We start from the raw sequence: 19,528 nt of genomic DNA on the forward strand, positions 1-19,528 counted from the left end.
CGAAAAGTCAATAAAAATTTCCCGCCAATTTTATCAATACAAACAGCTGACTAAACACCTAAAGCCCGATAAAACTTGAACGGTTGCAGTAATACCGAAAATAATTATCAATTATTCATAGATAAAGTATTTACTTTGATTATGTTATACTTAAATTTTGTTTTATTTCCATGGAGCTTTCGACTTTACGTGGGCAGTCCGACCATCCGCGTTTGCTTACATTTTTGTTTCACTAAGAAAATGAGCCATCACAAAGGTATTGACAAAATTTCATGAATAATGCTTTGAGCTGATTCGGAACTCTCCTTACTCTTTAGATTTAACCCCAAGTGACTTATTTTTACATCCTAAACTTAAAATTGCGTTTGACAGACAGAAATTTTCATCAAATGAGATGGCTATTACCTTCAAATTAACCATTTTAAAGACCCGGACGGCAAATAATTTTTCAAGGGGTTAAAATTGTGGGAGCGTCTTTTGAAGAAGTGTGGTGACTCATAATAAGACTAGACTGAAAAATAAAATAACTAAAAAGTTTTAAAAGTGTTTAACATTGTAAGGCTCATTACTTTTAGGACCAACTACGTATGCCAAATATTTTGCGATCTGGCCCAGTGTGATGTTACAAAAAAATAAGTGAATAAATGAATCTCGAGAAAAAATGTCGTCGTAGACCTACCGCACGACAAATATTAATATTATTAAGGTAAAAAAAACAGCACTACATAGAAAATACACGCATATTCGCATTGGATAGATGAAAAATTAAATTCAGAGCTTTCAGGAACGGAAATACGAGAGAAAATTTATAGGACAGACTTAAATGCATTATCTGTCAAATTTGTTAAGATAACTCGAAAAACAAAAAAGTTTTTACTACTAAACGTGATTTTCGACAGACCGAAAAATGTATATATTTTCAGTAAAGGCCAGTTTCGAGTAGACCAGAAATTTCCGCCGGCGGAAAGTTTACTATGGAATAGTTGTCAAAATCTTCTTCTCTTTTCGCCACCGAAATTTTTATATGGAATTTTGACCTACCAGAAAGTTTTTTGGTCTACTCAATACGGTCCTTTAACAAGAAATATCTTCCAAACCCCTCAGCCTAAACTACTATATAACACTAGGCAACAGCCAAAAAATTTCAAGAACCAAACCCACTTTTTTTTGGATAGATTTGGGGCCACATATGACGAAAAACATTTTTTTTTTTTATAGTGAGATTTTATTTTTTAATTTTTTAAAATTTGGCTTTTAATATTATTTTTTTCAGAGGTTCGCCCGCATTTGTCATCATTACTCGAGAATGCCAAAAACCGATTTTCAAGAGTTTTACTTTTGAAAGCTATTGAATATATCTATAATTTATTAATACAAAGTTTAAGATATAAACCAGTAGTTTAAGAGACATAAATTGTTAAATTAAGAAAAATTTGATTTTTTTTAAGCTTTTTTTTTATAGCTTTTTTTACTTTAAAATTTGAGGAAAAGTTGACATTCAATATGTTAAAGTCAATGAAATTCTGCGTTTTTTGAAATATCACACATATCTGTTTCTCTTTCTCAAGATATTAACAAATAAGTGTATATATACATATTACGTTAAATCAAAATATGATAGCAGCAATAACGTGACATAGCAAAAAACCTATGTAGCAGACTGCTTTTGAGCGGCAGAAATAATCAGTGCTGCCAGAAATTTTTTGTAGCATATATTTTGCGTTGCAGTAATAACCAGTGATGCCAGACAGTTTTTTTTGTAGCATTACGGGCAGTTATAAGCTAACAGATTTAATGGTTGCGGTCTTCGGTCTATATAAATAAAAAGCTATTATTGGGTAAAAGGAATGTCGAGGAATGTGCCGAGTGCCGAACAATTTTATTTTTTTAATTATAATTATAATATTTATATAATTTATATATTATATTGTTCGTCACAAAATTGGATATCAGAAATTTTGGGGCATCTAGACTTTCGTCACTAGACTTTTACCTCGTAAGAAGGTTTTTTTTGGAAAAATCAGAAATTTATCTGTTTCATATTTTCCTGATTGTTATTTCACAAATAATTAAAAAAAAAGCTGAAGAAATACCGCAACCATTAAATCTGTTAGCTTATAACTGCCCGTAATGCTACAAAAAAAACTGTCTGGCATCACTGGTTATTACTGCAACGCAAAATATATGCTACAAAAAATTTCTGGCAGCACTGATTATTTCTGCCGCTCAAAAGCAGTCTGCTACATAGGTTTTTTGCTATGTCACGTTATTGCTGCTATCATATTTTGATTTAACGTAATATGTATATATACACTTATTTGTTAATATCTTGAGAAAGAGAAACAGATATGTGTGATATTTCAAAAAACGCAGAATTTCATTGACTTTAACATATTGAATGTCAACTTTTCCTCGAATTTTAAAGTAAAAAAAGCTAAAAAAAAACGCTTAAAAAAATCTTAATTTTCTTAATTCAAAAATTGATATCTCTTAAACTACTGGTTTAAATCCTAAACTGTGTATTAATGAATTATAGATATATTCATTAGCTTTCAGAAAATCTTTTTAAAATCAGTTTTTGTCATTCTCGAGCAATAATGACAAATGTGTGCGCACCTCTAAAAAAAAATGTACGAAAAAAAGTCAGATTTTTAAATAATTCTAAAAAAAAAAATGTTTTTCGTCATATGGGGCTCCAAATCTATCCAAAAAAGTGGGTTTAGTTCCCGTAATTTTAAGTATTTTAAAAATATTTTAATATAATGCAAAACATTTTAAATTTTAACAAATCTTTTAACAATTTATTTGAAACTTTACAGCATACGTTCAGGAATACCCACATTTCGTGAATTTTCGCAAATTTAAGATTTAAGCTAAGATTTTTTTTGGAGACCAGCATTTTGTGCACGCTCACCATACATAATCTTAAAGAGCATTCAGGAATGTTCTACAAACATGTTCGGACTTGAGTGATCGAGGTATCAATCTACGCGTATTTTTCATGAGAAATTTTTAAAATTTTACCAAAAGGCTCCAACGGCCCTATTCGCTGCAATCATTTCCATTTTTCCCTTCCCACTTACACCTTATCACATGACCCAGGTGAGTTATCAAAAGCTTTAGTATGCCATTTTTTTAGTTAGGACTAAAGCTTTCGATCGGTATATAACTCGATCTAATCGGACAGTCATTTCAAATTATCCATATTAGCTGTATATATTGCTAGTCGCCTTTCGCACCCATCGTGCTGCTTTCGTCACTAGCGCGGACTGCCACCCGCATTGACTCAAAAATATATATTATTTTATACGTACAGCCACTCAAAGAGCATGGTATATTGAATTCGAGCATTAAGAGGCAATGCAAGACCACGCAAGTCCCGTGCTAAGCCAATAATTGCCTTCTTGACTTCATCATTAGGAAAACATTTTGTGTCCATTAATACATTTCCCAGTGATTCAAACTGATCTGAAATAAGTGGTATATAATATATATTTATATATTTTTATTCGAATTCGACTTACTTGTAAGAGGTGTTAAAAAATGGTAAAAACGCTCTTCGTCCTCTCCCAAGTCAAACATTAATAAGCGACTCAGTGATGTGTAAAACATGGTGCGGCAACGCATTTCGTTTAGTGAAGAACTAGTACCAAGAAAAGGAAAATGATCGCTTGTGTGATGTGTCAACATGAATTGTACTTCTTCTAGACGTGCCAATTTACGCACTGAATTAAAGTGCACAGAGAGGTCCGATAATAACATTAATGTTTTTGTTATTATTTGTTCAGAACGACCCCAAAACTTTAAGTTAGTTATGCTGCAAAAACAAGAACATGTGACTTAAAAATCGACTTACGATAAAAACACATACATTTTACGGTTAATAAAACTTAGTAGCATTTGTTCGTCGTTTAATCCAAATACTTCACTAAGCCGTTTGTATACAGTTGCTTTTTGTGCCTGGTCACTGCTGTGCATCTTACGAACCTGGTCTAAGAAGCTCAGAATTGCCAATTCTAGCTTCTCACAGCCAGTTTGGGGTAAGCGTGAGTCAGTTAAACTCATTAGTTGCAGTACACGAATAACTAGCTCTGCATCCATATTGTCATGCTCGTCGCTGGTTGTTACAGAAAGTCTGCCGACAATGGCAGATCCAATTATATACACCAACCAAGTTAATTGTAACTCATGCACAGTTATATCTGTAGGGTTAGCATTTACCATTTGTACAAGATTTTCGTATTCACGAGCTTTTTGATCAAAATGCTGCACTAAAAAGTTGCAAGTTTTATTGTACTCGCAACGTTCGATCACCGACAACTGTTCAAGCTGTTGCTGCACCATGCACAGATCATCCAAAGGATCTTCCATATTATCACGAACAATCAAAGGCACAGCATCTAGACGCGACTCAATATACGCCTTAACTACTTCAGGGGTATAGGTGCCAAGAAAATGCGGGTCCGGTGATTTAACGTACGGTACTGAAGCAACCATACGCTGCCAAAGGGTGAGTAAATAGTGTACACTATTTGGAGCGAAGAGCCACATCTGAGGATGAAATAAATTTTGTATTTCGTTTTTTAAACACTTCCAAAATATACTCACATGTAGAGATTGTACTGTAAATTTAGCAATGAGTTCAATAGCTTCTGGATAACAGGGAACAGCAATGAGTTCACCCAGTTGATAATTAGACTTCAACCGCGCAAGCAAACGGCAGAACTCATGATAGTTATCAGGATCACTAAGACCCTAAACGCAAATTAAATTATTAATTAAGCTTATGTTGTTTAAAATTATTTTGAACTTACATGCAAATTGGTGAGTATATTTTTTACACCTTCAACCAGATGAGTAAGAAATTTTGTTCGCTCTGAGTTGCTGAATAGTGATCTGCGTACAGATGTCATTTGCACCAGGCACGATAGTGAGTAACTCGCTAAACTATTCGGTAATATTTGATATAAATCAAAGAACAATTTTAATGTGTTCGAATCAAGAAAAGCAGGACGCCAAGCTGTCGGTATCTGTGAGTATAGGGTAAATATTTAATATTTTTCAAATTACATTTATGACATATACGAACCTGAACATTGTTCATATCATCAGCTGACTCATCTGTTGAGCTGCCAATAAAGTCAAAGCTTAGACAATTCTTTGTAAGGCGTAACACTTGTGATATTAACCTGTGTTAAACAAAAACCAAATTGTCATCTTTTTTCCGGGATTATAACTATTATAATTCTTAAAATACAATTAAAAATAAACCTTCATACGAGGTATAAGTTTAGTAATAAAAGCACTGACATTTGGCACTTTGTGCAAAATGTTCTACATACCGAATAATTACACCAGACAACAGCCCAAAAATTAAACGAACGAAACCCACTTTTTTGGATAGAATTGGGGCCACAAACAACGAAAAACATGTTTTTTTTTCTATCGGAGAGTTTTTTTTATAGAATTTTTTTAAAAATCCGGCTTACTTTTTTTTTTAGTGGTGCTTCCACTTTTGTTATCCTTAGTTGTTAATGCCAAAACCGATTTTCAAAAGCTTTACTTTTTCTAAAAGCTAATGAATATATTTGTTATTTATTTTTACACAGTCTTAAATTTAAACCAGTAGTAGTAGAGACAACAGTTTTTGAATTAAGAAAATTATGATCTTTTGCATAGCTTTTTTCAGCTTTTTAACTTTAAAATTCAAGGAAAACTCGAAAAAAATTAATTAAAACTTCGGTTCTATTTTATTTACATAGCTGTATTAATAACGCGTTGTTTAAGATATGATTTATAAAATTCTATGGCGATATAATATTTATTTAATCTGTATCGATGTTTTTTTCGATTTTTATGACTTCCTTTTGGAGCAGCATGACCTTTAGTATGAAAATTTTTTGTGATTTTTGAGATATCTTACTCAATCTCACAAAATATAAAAATTGTTGTTATTGTACACATCTTGACCATATTTGGTTCAAATCGGTCTACTACATCAAATAACTGCCATAGGAGAGAGTGGTTCAGAATCAGCCTTTAGTATGAAAACTTCTGCTGTTTCTTAAGATATATCATCCAATCTCGCAGGTAGTGTATCTGGTAATGTGTTAAATATCCCTACCGAATTTGGTTCAAGTCGGTTGACATGTCAATCTAGCTGCCATAGGAACGATCAGTTGAAAATCCAACTTTAGTATGAAAAACTTTTTTGTTTTTTAAGATATTTCCACAAAACTCACAAGCTGTGCATTTTACATTGTCCTTTACATCTTCACCAATTTTGGTTCAAGGCTGTCCACTATATCATATAGTTGCCATAGGACCGATCGGTCTAAAATCAAGTTTTAGTATGAAAAACTTTTTTGTTTTTTGAGATATCTTAATCAACCTCATAAATTATGTATCTTTAATTGCCCATTACATCCTTTACCAAATTCGGTAGAAATCGTACCACTATATCATATAGCTGCCATAGGAACGATCGATACGAACCGATAGCGACCTTTAGTACATAAAACTTTTTTATTTTTTAAGTTTTCTGTACAAATCTTACAAATAGTAAACCTCGTATCATCTTATACAACCTGTCCAAATTTTGTTGGAATGGGATCACTATAACATATAGCTGCCATGGGACCAATCAGCCGAAAATTTGCGTGAAATTTTTTTTCGTTTATATGCTAATAACTTAGCCGTCTATCCATAGATTTTAATGAATCATATATCAAACGACAGGTAATTAATGCAATTATGTAAATAAAATATGGCAGCTACATGATTTAGTGGTCCTATTTCAACCAAATCTATCAGTTTAGTTAACATAACTAAAACAAGGGGGCTCCGCCCCCTGCTTCGCTGCCTACCTGCTTCGCTAGCCTACCCCCGGTTCGCTTCGCTCGCGGTGAGGTGCGGCTACAGTCGAGCACGCTCGACAGTAGGATACCCTGAGCCCATGTACTCTTATAAAAGTTGATTGTTGCCCATTTTCAATGGGCTCAGGGTATAAAAATTACACACACGAAACTATGAACAACTTTCGGTTTTCTTAAATCACTGTGCTTATCACTGCAAACTACGTTATTAATGCCTAACTGAACTAATACATCACTCGGTATTATATTAAACTTATTTAAAATTAATTAAATTGATAAATTGGTAAATCGTTTGCAATCGATGTAGAGTGTGTCAAGAGTAGCCACAAACTACAACTTTGCTCAGCCTGCAATCTGGCAGCACCCATTTTCCTTTCTCACTCTCTCCCTCTTACGCAACAAATTCAAGCCTGCCAAAGGCTGCTGCAGTGCGCGCGAAATTTGAAATAAAAGGCAATGTCTAATTTTATGAGATTCTTAAAGCGGAAAATGCTAAGTTTTTTTTTACAACGATAATAAGCAGATACTTATTATATATATATGTGTAAGGAATCGGAAATATTAATAATTAAAATTATTATTTTGCAGCTTTCAGTGCTCGGCAAAGATGCAAATGTACTGCTGCAAAATGATCGCTTTTTCTCTCATGCAATTTCATGCATAGCTATCAGCTTCTGCTGATTTTTGCCATGTAAAAATACATATTTATATATTAACACAATTATATTTTAATCAAATTGTATATTTGAGTATACATAAATTATACATTAACATTTTCATTACATGATATAGATAATATTTTTGCTTATCGCTTGATTCTTATTTGGTACCCAAAAAAAAAAATGGGAACTTATTCGTACTGTCTTTGTGAGCGCCTTGCATACAAACGTATACATGCTATCTTGCTCGCACGTTCGATTTGCCATGCAAATGTAATTATTGAATTAAATGTAAATTCCGAAATAACTTCTCTATTTATGGGTCAATCGCTTTGAAATTTTCAAAGTCGTTTCATACGCATACTTCTCAACTGATTGTTCAGTTAGGGAGTGCTACGTCAAAAATTGCGCCTAATAATCGTTTTGTGCAATTTGTGGGCGAAGGGGGCGTGGCATCAAAAATTGGAAACAAACTTGACCTGCGTATGGTATTTACAAACCTGCATTACAAATTTGAAGTCTCTAGCACTTATAGTATCTGAGATCGACGCGTTCAAACAGACGGACAGACAGATGGACATGGCTAGATCGACTCGGCTGTTGATCCTGATCAAGAATATATATACTTTATGGGGTCTGCCACCCCTCCATCTGCCTGTTACATACATTCTGCCAAACACATTATACCCTTTTTTGCCCATTTCCAATGGACTCTGGGTATAAAAACAAATAAGTTTTTCATACCAAAGGCTGATTCTGAATCGATCCCTCCTATGGCAGCTATATGATATAGTAATCCGATTTGAGCCAAATATGGTCAAGATGTGTAAAATAACAACAAATTGATATTGTGTGAGATATCTCAAGATATCTCAAAAAACACAACAAATTTTCATACTAAAGGTCATGCTGCTCCAAAAGGAAGGCATAAAAGTCGAAAAAACATCGATACAGATTAAAGAAAAATTATATCGCCGTTTCGCCATAGATTCTTATAAATCATATTTTAAACAACGCGTAATTAAAAAAGCTATGTAAATAAAATAAAAACGAAAATTTAATTAATTTTTTTCGAGTTTTCCTTGAATTTTAAAGTAAAAAATCATTATTTTCTTAATTCAAAAATTGATAGCTCTAAAACTACTGGTTTAAATCTAAGACTGTGTATGAATGAAATATAGATATATTCATTAGCTTTTAGAAAAAGTAAAATCCGTTTTGGCATTAACAAGTAAGGATGACAAAAGTGGGAGCACCTCTAAAAAAACATTAAGAAAAAAAAAACAGATTTTTAAAAAATTAAAAAAAAAATAAAATCTGTCATAGATAATGATGATGATTGATGGCCGATCGTTCCAATGGCAACTATAGTGAACCAATTTGAAGCAAATTTGGTCCGGACGTATAAGACTGACAAAAAAAAATTTTCGTATTTAAACGTTATTTTGGACCGATCGTAAAATGGGTATATTCATTTACCACCAAACCCCTGAGCCAAAAGTTATGTATCATAACCCAAAAAACCAGAAACTTTACGTGTTACAAATAATTAAAAATCGTTACAGATATTTCGTCATAAGTTGCCTAAATACCTTATTTCACCTGTAAAATTTTACTTGATTACTAGCGCTTTTGCAAGAAATCGGAGAGCAAAGATTTTCGAAGAGGAATAAATCTTTATCGTCGAATCAAATTTTTTTTTAAGCGCTTTGATTCAAACAGACAAACAAACAGACTTTTCATTTCTATTTGGAAAGGAAATGGAAATTGGCACACAAATATATATTTGGATATTGTCGTTTAATCGTTCAGCAGCGTTGCATGAGAGAACACAAGCTTGTCTGCAAATTAAAAGTACCGAAAATGCCCTAAATAGCATTACAAACATTAAATAATAATCACGTTCTACTTTATTTTAACATACATTATAGATCGCAGAAAACCGCAGAAAGTTGGATTTTACTCCACAGAAGACAAGCATTTTTCCTGAATTTTCTTCATTATTAGACAAAATAAAACAATACACATAAATGACAAATAGGAATTGTTAACAAAATATTTTTTGGTTTATCCATTCTTAATTCCCTGCCAGTGAGCAGTTGTCGGATTTGGGTGATTGAAGAATTAATTGGCGGGTATTTTTTATAAAATATATATTATACTAGAGGGCTCCTTCCCCTGCTCGCTTCGGTCACGGAATCGACGTTTTAAAAGAAGGGCACTTCTTGTATTTTTTTGAATAAATTTTTTTACGCATAAAAAATAATTTACTGTACAATATCAATGATTCGAACACTTGTTTAAATCGGTCACTAATAATTTGGTTATGAAATATTCTGTAACCCGGGCACAGAATAAATTTTTTGTTTCTGAAATCCGGTCACATCAAAGGATTCGTATGTAAGTACAAAATAAAAGTATAAAAAGCATTTTAAGAGCAGCTAACTCAAATTATATATCTGGGCATATTTTTATCACCTTTTTGAGAACATTTGGGTCATTCGGCAGGATTTTTTAATCAGTTACCTTTTTCTTAATCGTGTTAGATTAGTAATCAGTACCTGCTCAATGATATGATATCTTCTCAACAAGTCAGCCTACCTCAATAATTATTCACAGTTATTATATTTTTTGTTTTTGGAAATTTCTTGCTGAATTAATGAAGTAGTAACAAATGTATAATATATAGCATTTTTTTGTAAAAACATGTTATGAACTGCTTTTTTCTCGGTGGGCCGCGCCGGCTGGCTCATCGGTTCTCAGGGTAGAGTCCCATCCCTGGCCCGCAGTCTAAACAATCGATTACACCATCGATACATACCAAACTTTACAACACTACAACAAAAGACTACAGAAATCAACAACAGACGACAACAAAACCTGCAATAAACAACAAAACGGTAAGTAAACGAACAAGCATTCATATTAAATAAACTAATCCACCTCTCGTCCAACCAGGATCCCGGTTCCGGACCCAGGGATCCTCTTTCAAACCCAAAAAAAAATTTGGCTCCCTACCTGATCTAAAAGATACGGTGACCACCCCCTTGCACATGCTTTAACTATACAATTTAAATAAATAACAAAACATATCGACTAAGCCGATAATAATAAACACAACAAACAAAAACATCTAGCTGACACAAACGATAAAAACAAGTACATAACAAACAAGCGAACAAATTAAATTCACGCTGCCCGCGGTTTTAAATGTGTGCCTACAATTGAACTTTGTGATAAAATCAAGTTTTGCGGTAAAACGACAGATTTTGTGGGAAAATCGCCCGATTTAGCGGGAAAAAATCCTCACTTGGCGTGGAAAGGCTAGATTTAATGGGAAAACTCGAGACTTTGGAATGGAAAAGCTAATTTGTGAGTTTGGTTAAGATTTCGCAAAAATCAAAAAAGTTTTTCATACTAAAGGTTAATTTGAACCCGATTGTTCTTATGACCGCTATATGATATAGTAACCCGATTTTAAACAAATTTGGGCAGGGTGTCCCAAATATACAACCTGTGAGTTTGGTTGAGATATCTTAAGACACAAAAAAGTTTTTCATGCTTAAGGTTAATTTAAACCTCATTGTTCCTATGACAGCTGCCATCAGATGCAAATTAACCTTAAGAATGAAATACTTTTTGATTTTTGCGAAATCTAACCAAACTCACAGATAAGCTTTTGCATTCAAAGTCTTGAATTTTCCCCCCAAATCTAGCCTTTTTCTAGCAAAATATACCTTTTTCCGCCAAATAGGTATTTTTTCCGCCAAATCTGGCAACTTTCCTCCTTTTCACATATTTCAATTGCAGGCAAACATTTAAGACAGCGGTAAGCTTGAATTTAATTTTTCCCTTTTTTTTACAAAAAAATGTTATATAATATAAATTTGTAACTTCTTTATGCATTCAGCAGGAAATTTTCAACAACAAAATATGTAAAATTTAAGTCAAATAGTATGCTAACTGATAATTATTATTTTGTACGAACGGGAAAAAAACGTAGTAGGCTGATTTGTATAAGATGGTATCACATCATTGAGCAGGTACTGATTACTGAACCACCACGAGTAAAGAAGTGGTAACTGATTAAAAACCTTGTCGAATGACCCTAATGTTCTCGAAAGTGTAAATATATGCCAAGACTAAATAATCAGCGTTCACTGCTGTTAAAATGCATTCCATTGCACTGTTCTTACAAAACCGTTAATGTGAAAGGATTTCAAAAACAACAAATTTGTGTTTTGCCCGGGTTACAGAATATTTCATAGAACAAAATTGAGTGTCGAATTATTAGGTTGTCCGAATTAACAAGTGTCCGAAGTATTTAAATTGTCGAGTAATTTATTTTCGTGATAAAAAAAGTTTACTCAAAAAAATATAAGAAGTGCTCCTCTTTTCATGATTCAATTCCGCGAGCGAATCGAACCGGAGGTTGGTCAGCGAAGCGAACAGGGGGCGGAGCCCCTTAGTATTAAATATTATTACATATATGATGAGATAAAATAAAATAATAAGAAGGAAGGTAAATGTCTTTGTCGGTCTGATCTCAAAAAAAAAAAAAAAAAAATAGTGGGACAGTAGGATACCCTGTGCCCAGGGTACTCTGTACTGAGGTTGATTTTCGACCAATTTTCCTACGGCAGCTATATGATATATGAAGCCGAATTAAACCAAATTTGGTCAGACTGTACAAAACCAACTTAAATGCATATTCTAACAGTTTGGTTAAGATATCTACAAACTACAACTTTGCTCAGACTGCATTCTGGCAGCACCCATTTTCCTCACTCACTCTTTCTCTCTCTCTCATGCAACAAATTTGAGTCTGCCAAAGGCTGCTGCACTGCGCGCGAAATTAGAAATAAAAGACAATGGCGAATTTTGTGAGATTTTTAAGTTTTTTTCTACAATGATAATACTCATTGAATACATGTGTGAAGAATCGGAAATATTAATAATTAAACTTATTACTTTGCAGCTTTCAGTGCTCGGCAACGATGCAAAAGTAGTGCTGCAAAATGATCGCTTGTCCTCTCATGCAATTTCATGCATAGAAATCAGCTTCTGTATGACTTTATTGCAAAGTGTGACGTCATATGGAATTTTGCCATGAAAAAAAAAAAAAATCACTGCAGACGTCAGTTCGCGCTAGCACAAAGGGTGCGAAAGGCGACTAGCAATATATACAGCTAATTTGGAAAATTTGCTATGACTTTCCGATCAGATCGAGTTATATACCGATCGAAAGGTTTAGTCATAAATTACAAAATGGCATACTTAAACTTTTTCTAACTCACCTTGGTCAAGAGATACGGAGGTGTAAGTGGGAGGGGAAAAAATTCAACGATTGCAGCTAATGGGGATGTTGGGGCCCTTTGGTAAAATTATTATTTCTTTTTAATTCTAATTAAAAATACGCGTCGAATGATACCTTTATCACCCAAACTGTTTCAAAAGATAAATACATTTGAAATTTTAAGTGGACTTCTCAAAATGAAATGAAAAGTCAGTTTGTTTGTCTGTTTGCATCAAAGCGCTAAAAAAGCTTAGATGTAATGGTGGTGATTTATTCCATTTCGAAAAGCTAGAAATGTTTGTTCTACGACATTTTGATAAAATCGCTATTTTAGCGGGAAAACGCTAAGTCCCGCAAAATTTGAAACCTCAACCGTTTCCATAGAAGCTACATATATGTTCTATATCGGAAAGGTGTGTTTGGGGGCTTTTAGGCGTACCCTTAAACTTTTTTTCCAAAGTACTCAGGTAGCATTTTACAGGGGATATAAAGTTTTTTAGCTTACATTTTGGCGATTTCTGACAAAACGGCTCTAACGATTTCTGTTAAATTTTAATATGTTGTAATACGTATAATTTCGCGTTTTTTGAGGGGTTTGGAAGATATTACCTGTTAAGTGAATAAATACATTTTTCTATCGGTCAAAAATCACGTTTTAGTACAAAAAACTTATGGTTTTATGAGATATCTCAACCAAACTGATACAATATGCACCTAACTTGGTTTTATATATCCTGACCAAAGTTGGTTCAAATCGGACCACTATATCATATAGTTGTCATGGGACCGATCGGTCCAATATTAAGTCTTAGTATGAAAAACTTTTTTGTTTTACGAGATATCGTAACCAAACTAATAGAATATGCATTGAAGAAAGACTTATAGATCCTGACCAAAGTTGGTTCTAATCGAACCACCATATCATATAGCTGTCATAGGATCGATCGGGCGAAATCCAAGTCTGAGTATTACAAATTTTTTTAGACTGTAGCAACGCGAACCAAGCGAGCAGTGGGCGGAGCCCCCTAGTTTTCTTTATAAATAAAAATTTTTTTTTTAAATATGCAATACATTCAACAACTAAATTTATTTATATTTTACTATTTGTCTGCATTAATGATAAAGTTACAATGTCAAAAGAAAAATCAATTGCAAAAATTTCTGATATCCCACAAAAATAACATCTACACGAGGTAAAAGTCTATTGACAAAAGTAATTTCTAGACCCAAAATTTCTGATATCCAATTTTGTGACGAACAAAATTCAGTTTAATATAAAAATTAAAATATAAATTAATAAAAACCAAAAACGAAAATTGGCAAAGCTAACCCTTTTTGCGCACAGTGAACAATGCCAATTTTCGTTTTTTTTTCTTTATTTATATTTTTATTTAAAATTTTTATATTGCTTTTGTCACTAGACTTTTACCTCGTGTAGAGGTTTTTTTTGTGGGATTATATGTTAACACAATTATATTTCAATCTTATTGTATATTTGAATGTACATAAATTATACTCGTACATCAACATTTTCATTACATGATATCGATAATACTTTTGTTTATCGATCGAATTTTAGCTAGGTACCCAAAAATATGGGTACTAGTTCGTACTCTCTTTGTGCGCTTACTTTGCGAGAGCCTTGCATATAAACGTATATATGCTGTCTCGCTCGCACGTTCAATTTGCCATGCAAATTTAATTATTGAATTAAACGTTACTCCGAAATATCTTCTCTATTTATAGGTCAATCGCTCTGAAATATTTCAGGGTCGTTTAATAGGTTCAGTTCAGTTAGGGAGTGCTACCTTAAAATTTGCGCCTGTTAATCATTTCGTGCGATTTGTAGGCGAAGTGGGCGTGGCACTCAAAATTGGAAACAAACTTGACCTGCGTATGGTATCCAGGAACCTGCATACCAAATTTGAAGTTTCTAGCTTTTATAGTCTCTGAGATCGACGCGTTCAAACAGACGGACGGACGGACAGACAGGGCTAGATCGACTCGGCTGTTGATCCTGATCAAGAATATATATACTTTATGGGGTCTACCACGCCTCCTTCTGCCTGTTACATACATTCTGCCAAACACATTATACTCGTTTTTGCCCATTTTTAATGGGCACAGGGTATAAAAACCCCAATAAGGGTGAAAATTAGATTGGGGACTCACTTAGTTTAGTTTTTAAAAATCTTCGAAATTTGTTTTGTGCAATTTGTCACTACTATTGTCCGTTTACCAACACTGATTTGGTCACACGGCAGATAAATTGATAAGTACACAGCATGCTCAAAATTTTCTTCAATCTATTTGGTGGGGCTAAGGTGGAAAATATTTTTGACATTTTAATATCGGTATTAATTAATTATATACATTCGTTACGTGATGAAAAAAAGAAATAGAACTTGATGCAAATTAAATAAAAATGATAGACAAAATGAGTAGATAAAGCTCACATTCACATTTTGACTAAAAAATAAATTTTCTGTAATTTTTGTATGGGACATACGATTTGAAAAAACACTTTCACGTACGGTAAAATTGACAGTCAAATTCTGGCGTATTTATACAGATTTTTGCTGAAATATTTTACGTTTGGAGTTTTAGAACAAAATTGCACATAAAGTGGATTTTGGTCGACATCATAAAGCTGAAATTGGAACGCTTTGTCGAAAATATAGTTTTAGTACAAAAAACTATTTTGTTCATAGAGATATTTCTTGTGATGTAAGTCCAAACTTTGGAATGAATTTTATATTAGAATAGAATATCGACCAAATAAAGTACCGAGTTGTCGATACATTCGAAAATTATAGATCGAGTTGCAAATATCGAGTTTTCTCAAGAGTTCTTTAATTTGAAAACGCATTTGTAATCACAATATACGCGCATACTTATAGCACAAATCTTATTTAACTTTAGCTTTAACATTTTTGTAGGTCATTTATTACTGTCGCTCATCAAAAAATTTAACGACTAATTACTCAATAACACTAGGCAACAAATTTAAACTTTTTGGCTATTACAAGAACCAAACCCACTTTTTTTGATAGACATGGGGCCACAAACGACGAAAAACTTATTTTTTTTTCTGTGGTGAAGAATTTGATAAAATTTTTTTAATACTTTTTTTCAGAGGTGCGCCCACATTTGTCATCATTATTCGAGAATGTCAAAAGCGATTTTCCAAAGCTTTTTCTGAAAGCTAATGAATATATCTATATCTCATTAATATAAAGTTCAAGATTTAAACCAGCAGTTTAAGAGATATCAATTCTTGAATTAAGAAAATGAATATATATTTTTTAGCTTTTTTTACTTTAAAATTCGAGGAAAAGTCGAAAAATTCTGGCTTTTTTTACTACTTTTTTTTAGAGGTGCGCCCACATTTGTCATCATCATTTTTTGTTTTTTAAGATATCTTAACTTAACTGATAGAATATGCATATAAGTTGGTCTTATGCATCCTTACCGAAATTGCTTCAGATCGGTCCACTATATCATATAGCTGCCATAGGACCGATGGGTCCAAAATCAAGTTTTAGTACAAAAAACTTTTTTGTTTTTGGAGATATCTCAATCAAACTCATGAATTGGTTATATTTAGTTGCTTTTCACATCCTTATCAAATTTTGTTGAAATCAGAGCACTATATCATATAGCTGCCATAGGAACGATCGATTCGAACGGTCGATAAGCAACGAATACGAAAAACTTTTTTATTTTTAAAGTTATCTGTACCAAACTTACAAATTAAGAATCTCGTATTGTCTTATACAACCAGTCCAAATTTGATTTGGAATCGGACCACTATAACATATGGCTGCCATGGGACCGATCAGTCAAAAATCAACCTTTGCGAAAAACTTGTTTTATCATTTTTTTTTTTGCTAATAACTTACCTGTCTTTTCATAGATTTTAACGGTAAACATACTTAACGATGGGTAATTTATATAGCTATATTAATAGAAACAAATTTAATAGTTCAAATAACCTTCTTAAATGCATATTCTGTCAGTTTAGTTAAAATTCCTATGGTAACTATATGATATAGTTAACCGATTTGAGCCAACTTTGATCGTAATGTGTAAGACAATAGCAAATTCAAATTCTGTGAGTTTGGATAAGATATCTCACAAACCATAAAAAATTTTCATACTAAAGATCGTGCCGCTCCATAATTAAGTAATCAAAGTCGACAAAAGCATGTCTGGACACAAAATAATATTACACCGCCGTTTCTTTATAGATTTTACATCTTAAACGACGCGTAGTTAATGCATCTATGCAAGTAAAATTGAAAATAAGATGTAATACACTTTTTTCGACTTTTCCTGGAATTTTAAATAAAAAAACTAAGAAAAAGGCTAAAAAAATATATCATCATTTTCCTAATTAAAGAATTGATATCTCTTTAAATACTGGTTTTAATCTTAAACTTTGTATTAATGAACTGTAGATATATTCATTAGCTTTAAGAAAAAGTAAAGCTTTGGAATGTCAGTTTTGGCATTCTCGAGTAATGATGACAAATGTGGGCGCACCTCTAAAAAAAAAGTAATAAGAAAAAAGCGAGATTTTTAAAAAATTCTAAAAAAAAAAAAAAAAAAATCTCACCATAAAAAAATAAAATGTTTTCGTCGTTTGGGGCCCCCAATCTATCCAAAAAAGTAGGTTTGGTTCTTGTAATTTTTTGGCTGTTGCCTAGTGTAATCGCTTCCGCCAAAATCGAGTTGTCGATATTTCGATGTTTATTTACATCACTAAATATTTCATCGAATAGAATTTCCATGTCAGGAATTATTTAATTTTATCGACTTTCTATTTATTTCTCTTATCTCCTTGACAGCATAAAGTGCATATATTGATGCAGCAGCAATACTTACAATATAATAAATTTTATTGTTTGCCGACTCCATCATTCAACGATGACAATGCATAATGCAAAGCATTGAGAAAAGTAGACGTTAAGTTGTCATTTTTTTACAAAAATAAATTTGTAGCAAATTGTGAACACTTCAAGAACTGTTTGGCACGCTATCCGATTTTGTACAAAATCAGCATTGCCAACTTTCCCATTGAAATATTTTGCGTATTGAATTCACTTTTAATTGGTGAATTTAAGTCCAATAAAGTGATAAAATAAAATTTTAAAATGTTTAGCCCAAATGCAACGTAAAAAATTAAATTTTTTTAAATCCGATCAAATCGGAGGTGAAAACCGGAACAGGCCTGATTGTGTTAAATATTTTGCATATCTGAAGTTACCTTGAGCGTTTCAAGTGAGTGAGGGGGTTTTGTGAAGTAACGTGAAAAAGGCTATTATATTTAGGGCATAAAATACAAAATGAGTTGAGCAAAGCATAAACAATGTGCATGTCGGTAAGAATAAGAGCTGATAATTTCTGGTAGACCTACAGGGGAACGAAAAATTGTGGGAGTCTCAATAGGAAACTAGAATAAATCTCCCCAATAGTCAATTTGTTAAGGAACACAACACCAAGATTTTTTCTACGATTAATTAAGATGGAATATTGAGAAGAAGAAGCCTACAGGAGTAAACGACCGTCGGGGTCCGAGGTCGACTTGTAAGTTACAGGTTGTGTTGTATCGATGTCAAATGCCATTTAGATCTTAACTTACCTAGAATTGCCTTCATAAAGTTTTAGTGTGAAATAAAATTGTTTAATATTTTTATATAGCATGAAACCTAAATATTGAAAATTTTTGACAAATGCCATGGAGTGGTTAAGGAACAGATAATTAGCTGAGCACCAGATACTCAAAGAATTTATATCATCCTGCAGCTGGTGATGAACAGAGGGATTATTTGTATGACTCTGAATGAAGTTGTGTTGTAATCGTTCGACGAATTCTTAGATAAATTCGTATGTAGGAAGGTGAAAAAACGAAAGATGAATTTGGCGTTGCCGACCAAACGGCACGGAATTGCTCAAAACTGTTTTTGTTTTATTTATAATTGATGAAATTTTTTTTAGGTAGGGCAAAGTACAACATTTTCCAAATTAATATTCTGAAGTTATAAACATCGCATAATATCATAAGGCGAAAAGATTTTATTTTTAATAATTTGATTGTAGATCGTTAGCTTTAGATGTGTTTCGTGCCTCAAAGTTAGGCACGAGCCCGGCCCGGCCCGATATGAGCCATGGGCAGCAAGGACCGTCATGGTCCGTGTCCACCTATAGTCCTGACTTAATCACTGACTGACTGACTTATCTTGCACAGCCCAAACCATAAGACCTATGAGGCTGAAATTTGTACACAACATAGTTGAGACCATTTTTTTTATAAGACGGTGTTTGGCAAAATTTTAATTGCAAGGAAGTCAAATTCGGGGTTAGAGTTCACACTTCGACAAACTTTTTTAGTATGAAAAGCTTTGTTAGATTTAAAATTATTTCAACCAAACATATATTGTATACTATACTTTTCTATACTTAGATCCTGATAAATTAGTCTTTAGTATGAAAAACTTTTTTGTTTCTTTAGGTATCTCAACCAAACTCACAAATTGTGTATTTGGGACTACTTGTTACAGCCTGATCAAATATCAAAGAATACAAATCAAAGAAATACAGCCGAGAGCACACTACACTAGAGCGGCAGCAAGACAAGCGTGAGGTCAGAAAATGGACATAGGCAAGGATGACACATTGAAGCTGGAAGAAATTGC

At 33.0% G+C, this 19,528-nt stretch overlaps 1 protein-coding gene across 1 annotated transcript in view; it reads right to left on the bottom strand.

Moving 5' to 3' along the window:
* LOC117779549 (ran-binding protein 16) overlaps nt 1–19,528 on the bottom strand; it is a 161,591-nt gene that overhangs the window by 118,552 nt on the left and 23,511 nt on the right. The window contains exons 4-9 of the mRNA XM_034615785.1: nt 5,090–5,189; nt 4,815–5,030; nt 4,609–4,755; nt 3,872–4,551; nt 3,525–3,817; nt 3,315–3,468 (exon numbers count right to left, since the gene is read on the bottom strand). Coding sequence (XP_034471676.1) covers nt 3,315–3,468; nt 3,525–3,817; nt 3,872–4,551; nt 4,609–4,755; nt 4,815–5,030; nt 5,090–5,189 — 1,590 coding nt within the window. The remainder of the gene's footprint in view (nt 1–3,314; nt 3,469–3,524; nt 3,818–3,871; nt 4,552–4,608; nt 4,756–4,814; nt 5,031–5,089; nt 5,190–19,528) is intronic.

This window comes from Drosophila innubila, chromosome X (genome assembly GCF_004354385.1).
Source record: "Drosophila innubila isolate TH190305 chromosome X, UK_Dinn_1.0, whole genome shotgun sequence".
Taxonomy (NCBI): Eukaryota; Metazoa; Arthropoda; class Insecta; order Diptera; family Drosophilidae; genus Drosophila; species Drosophila innubila.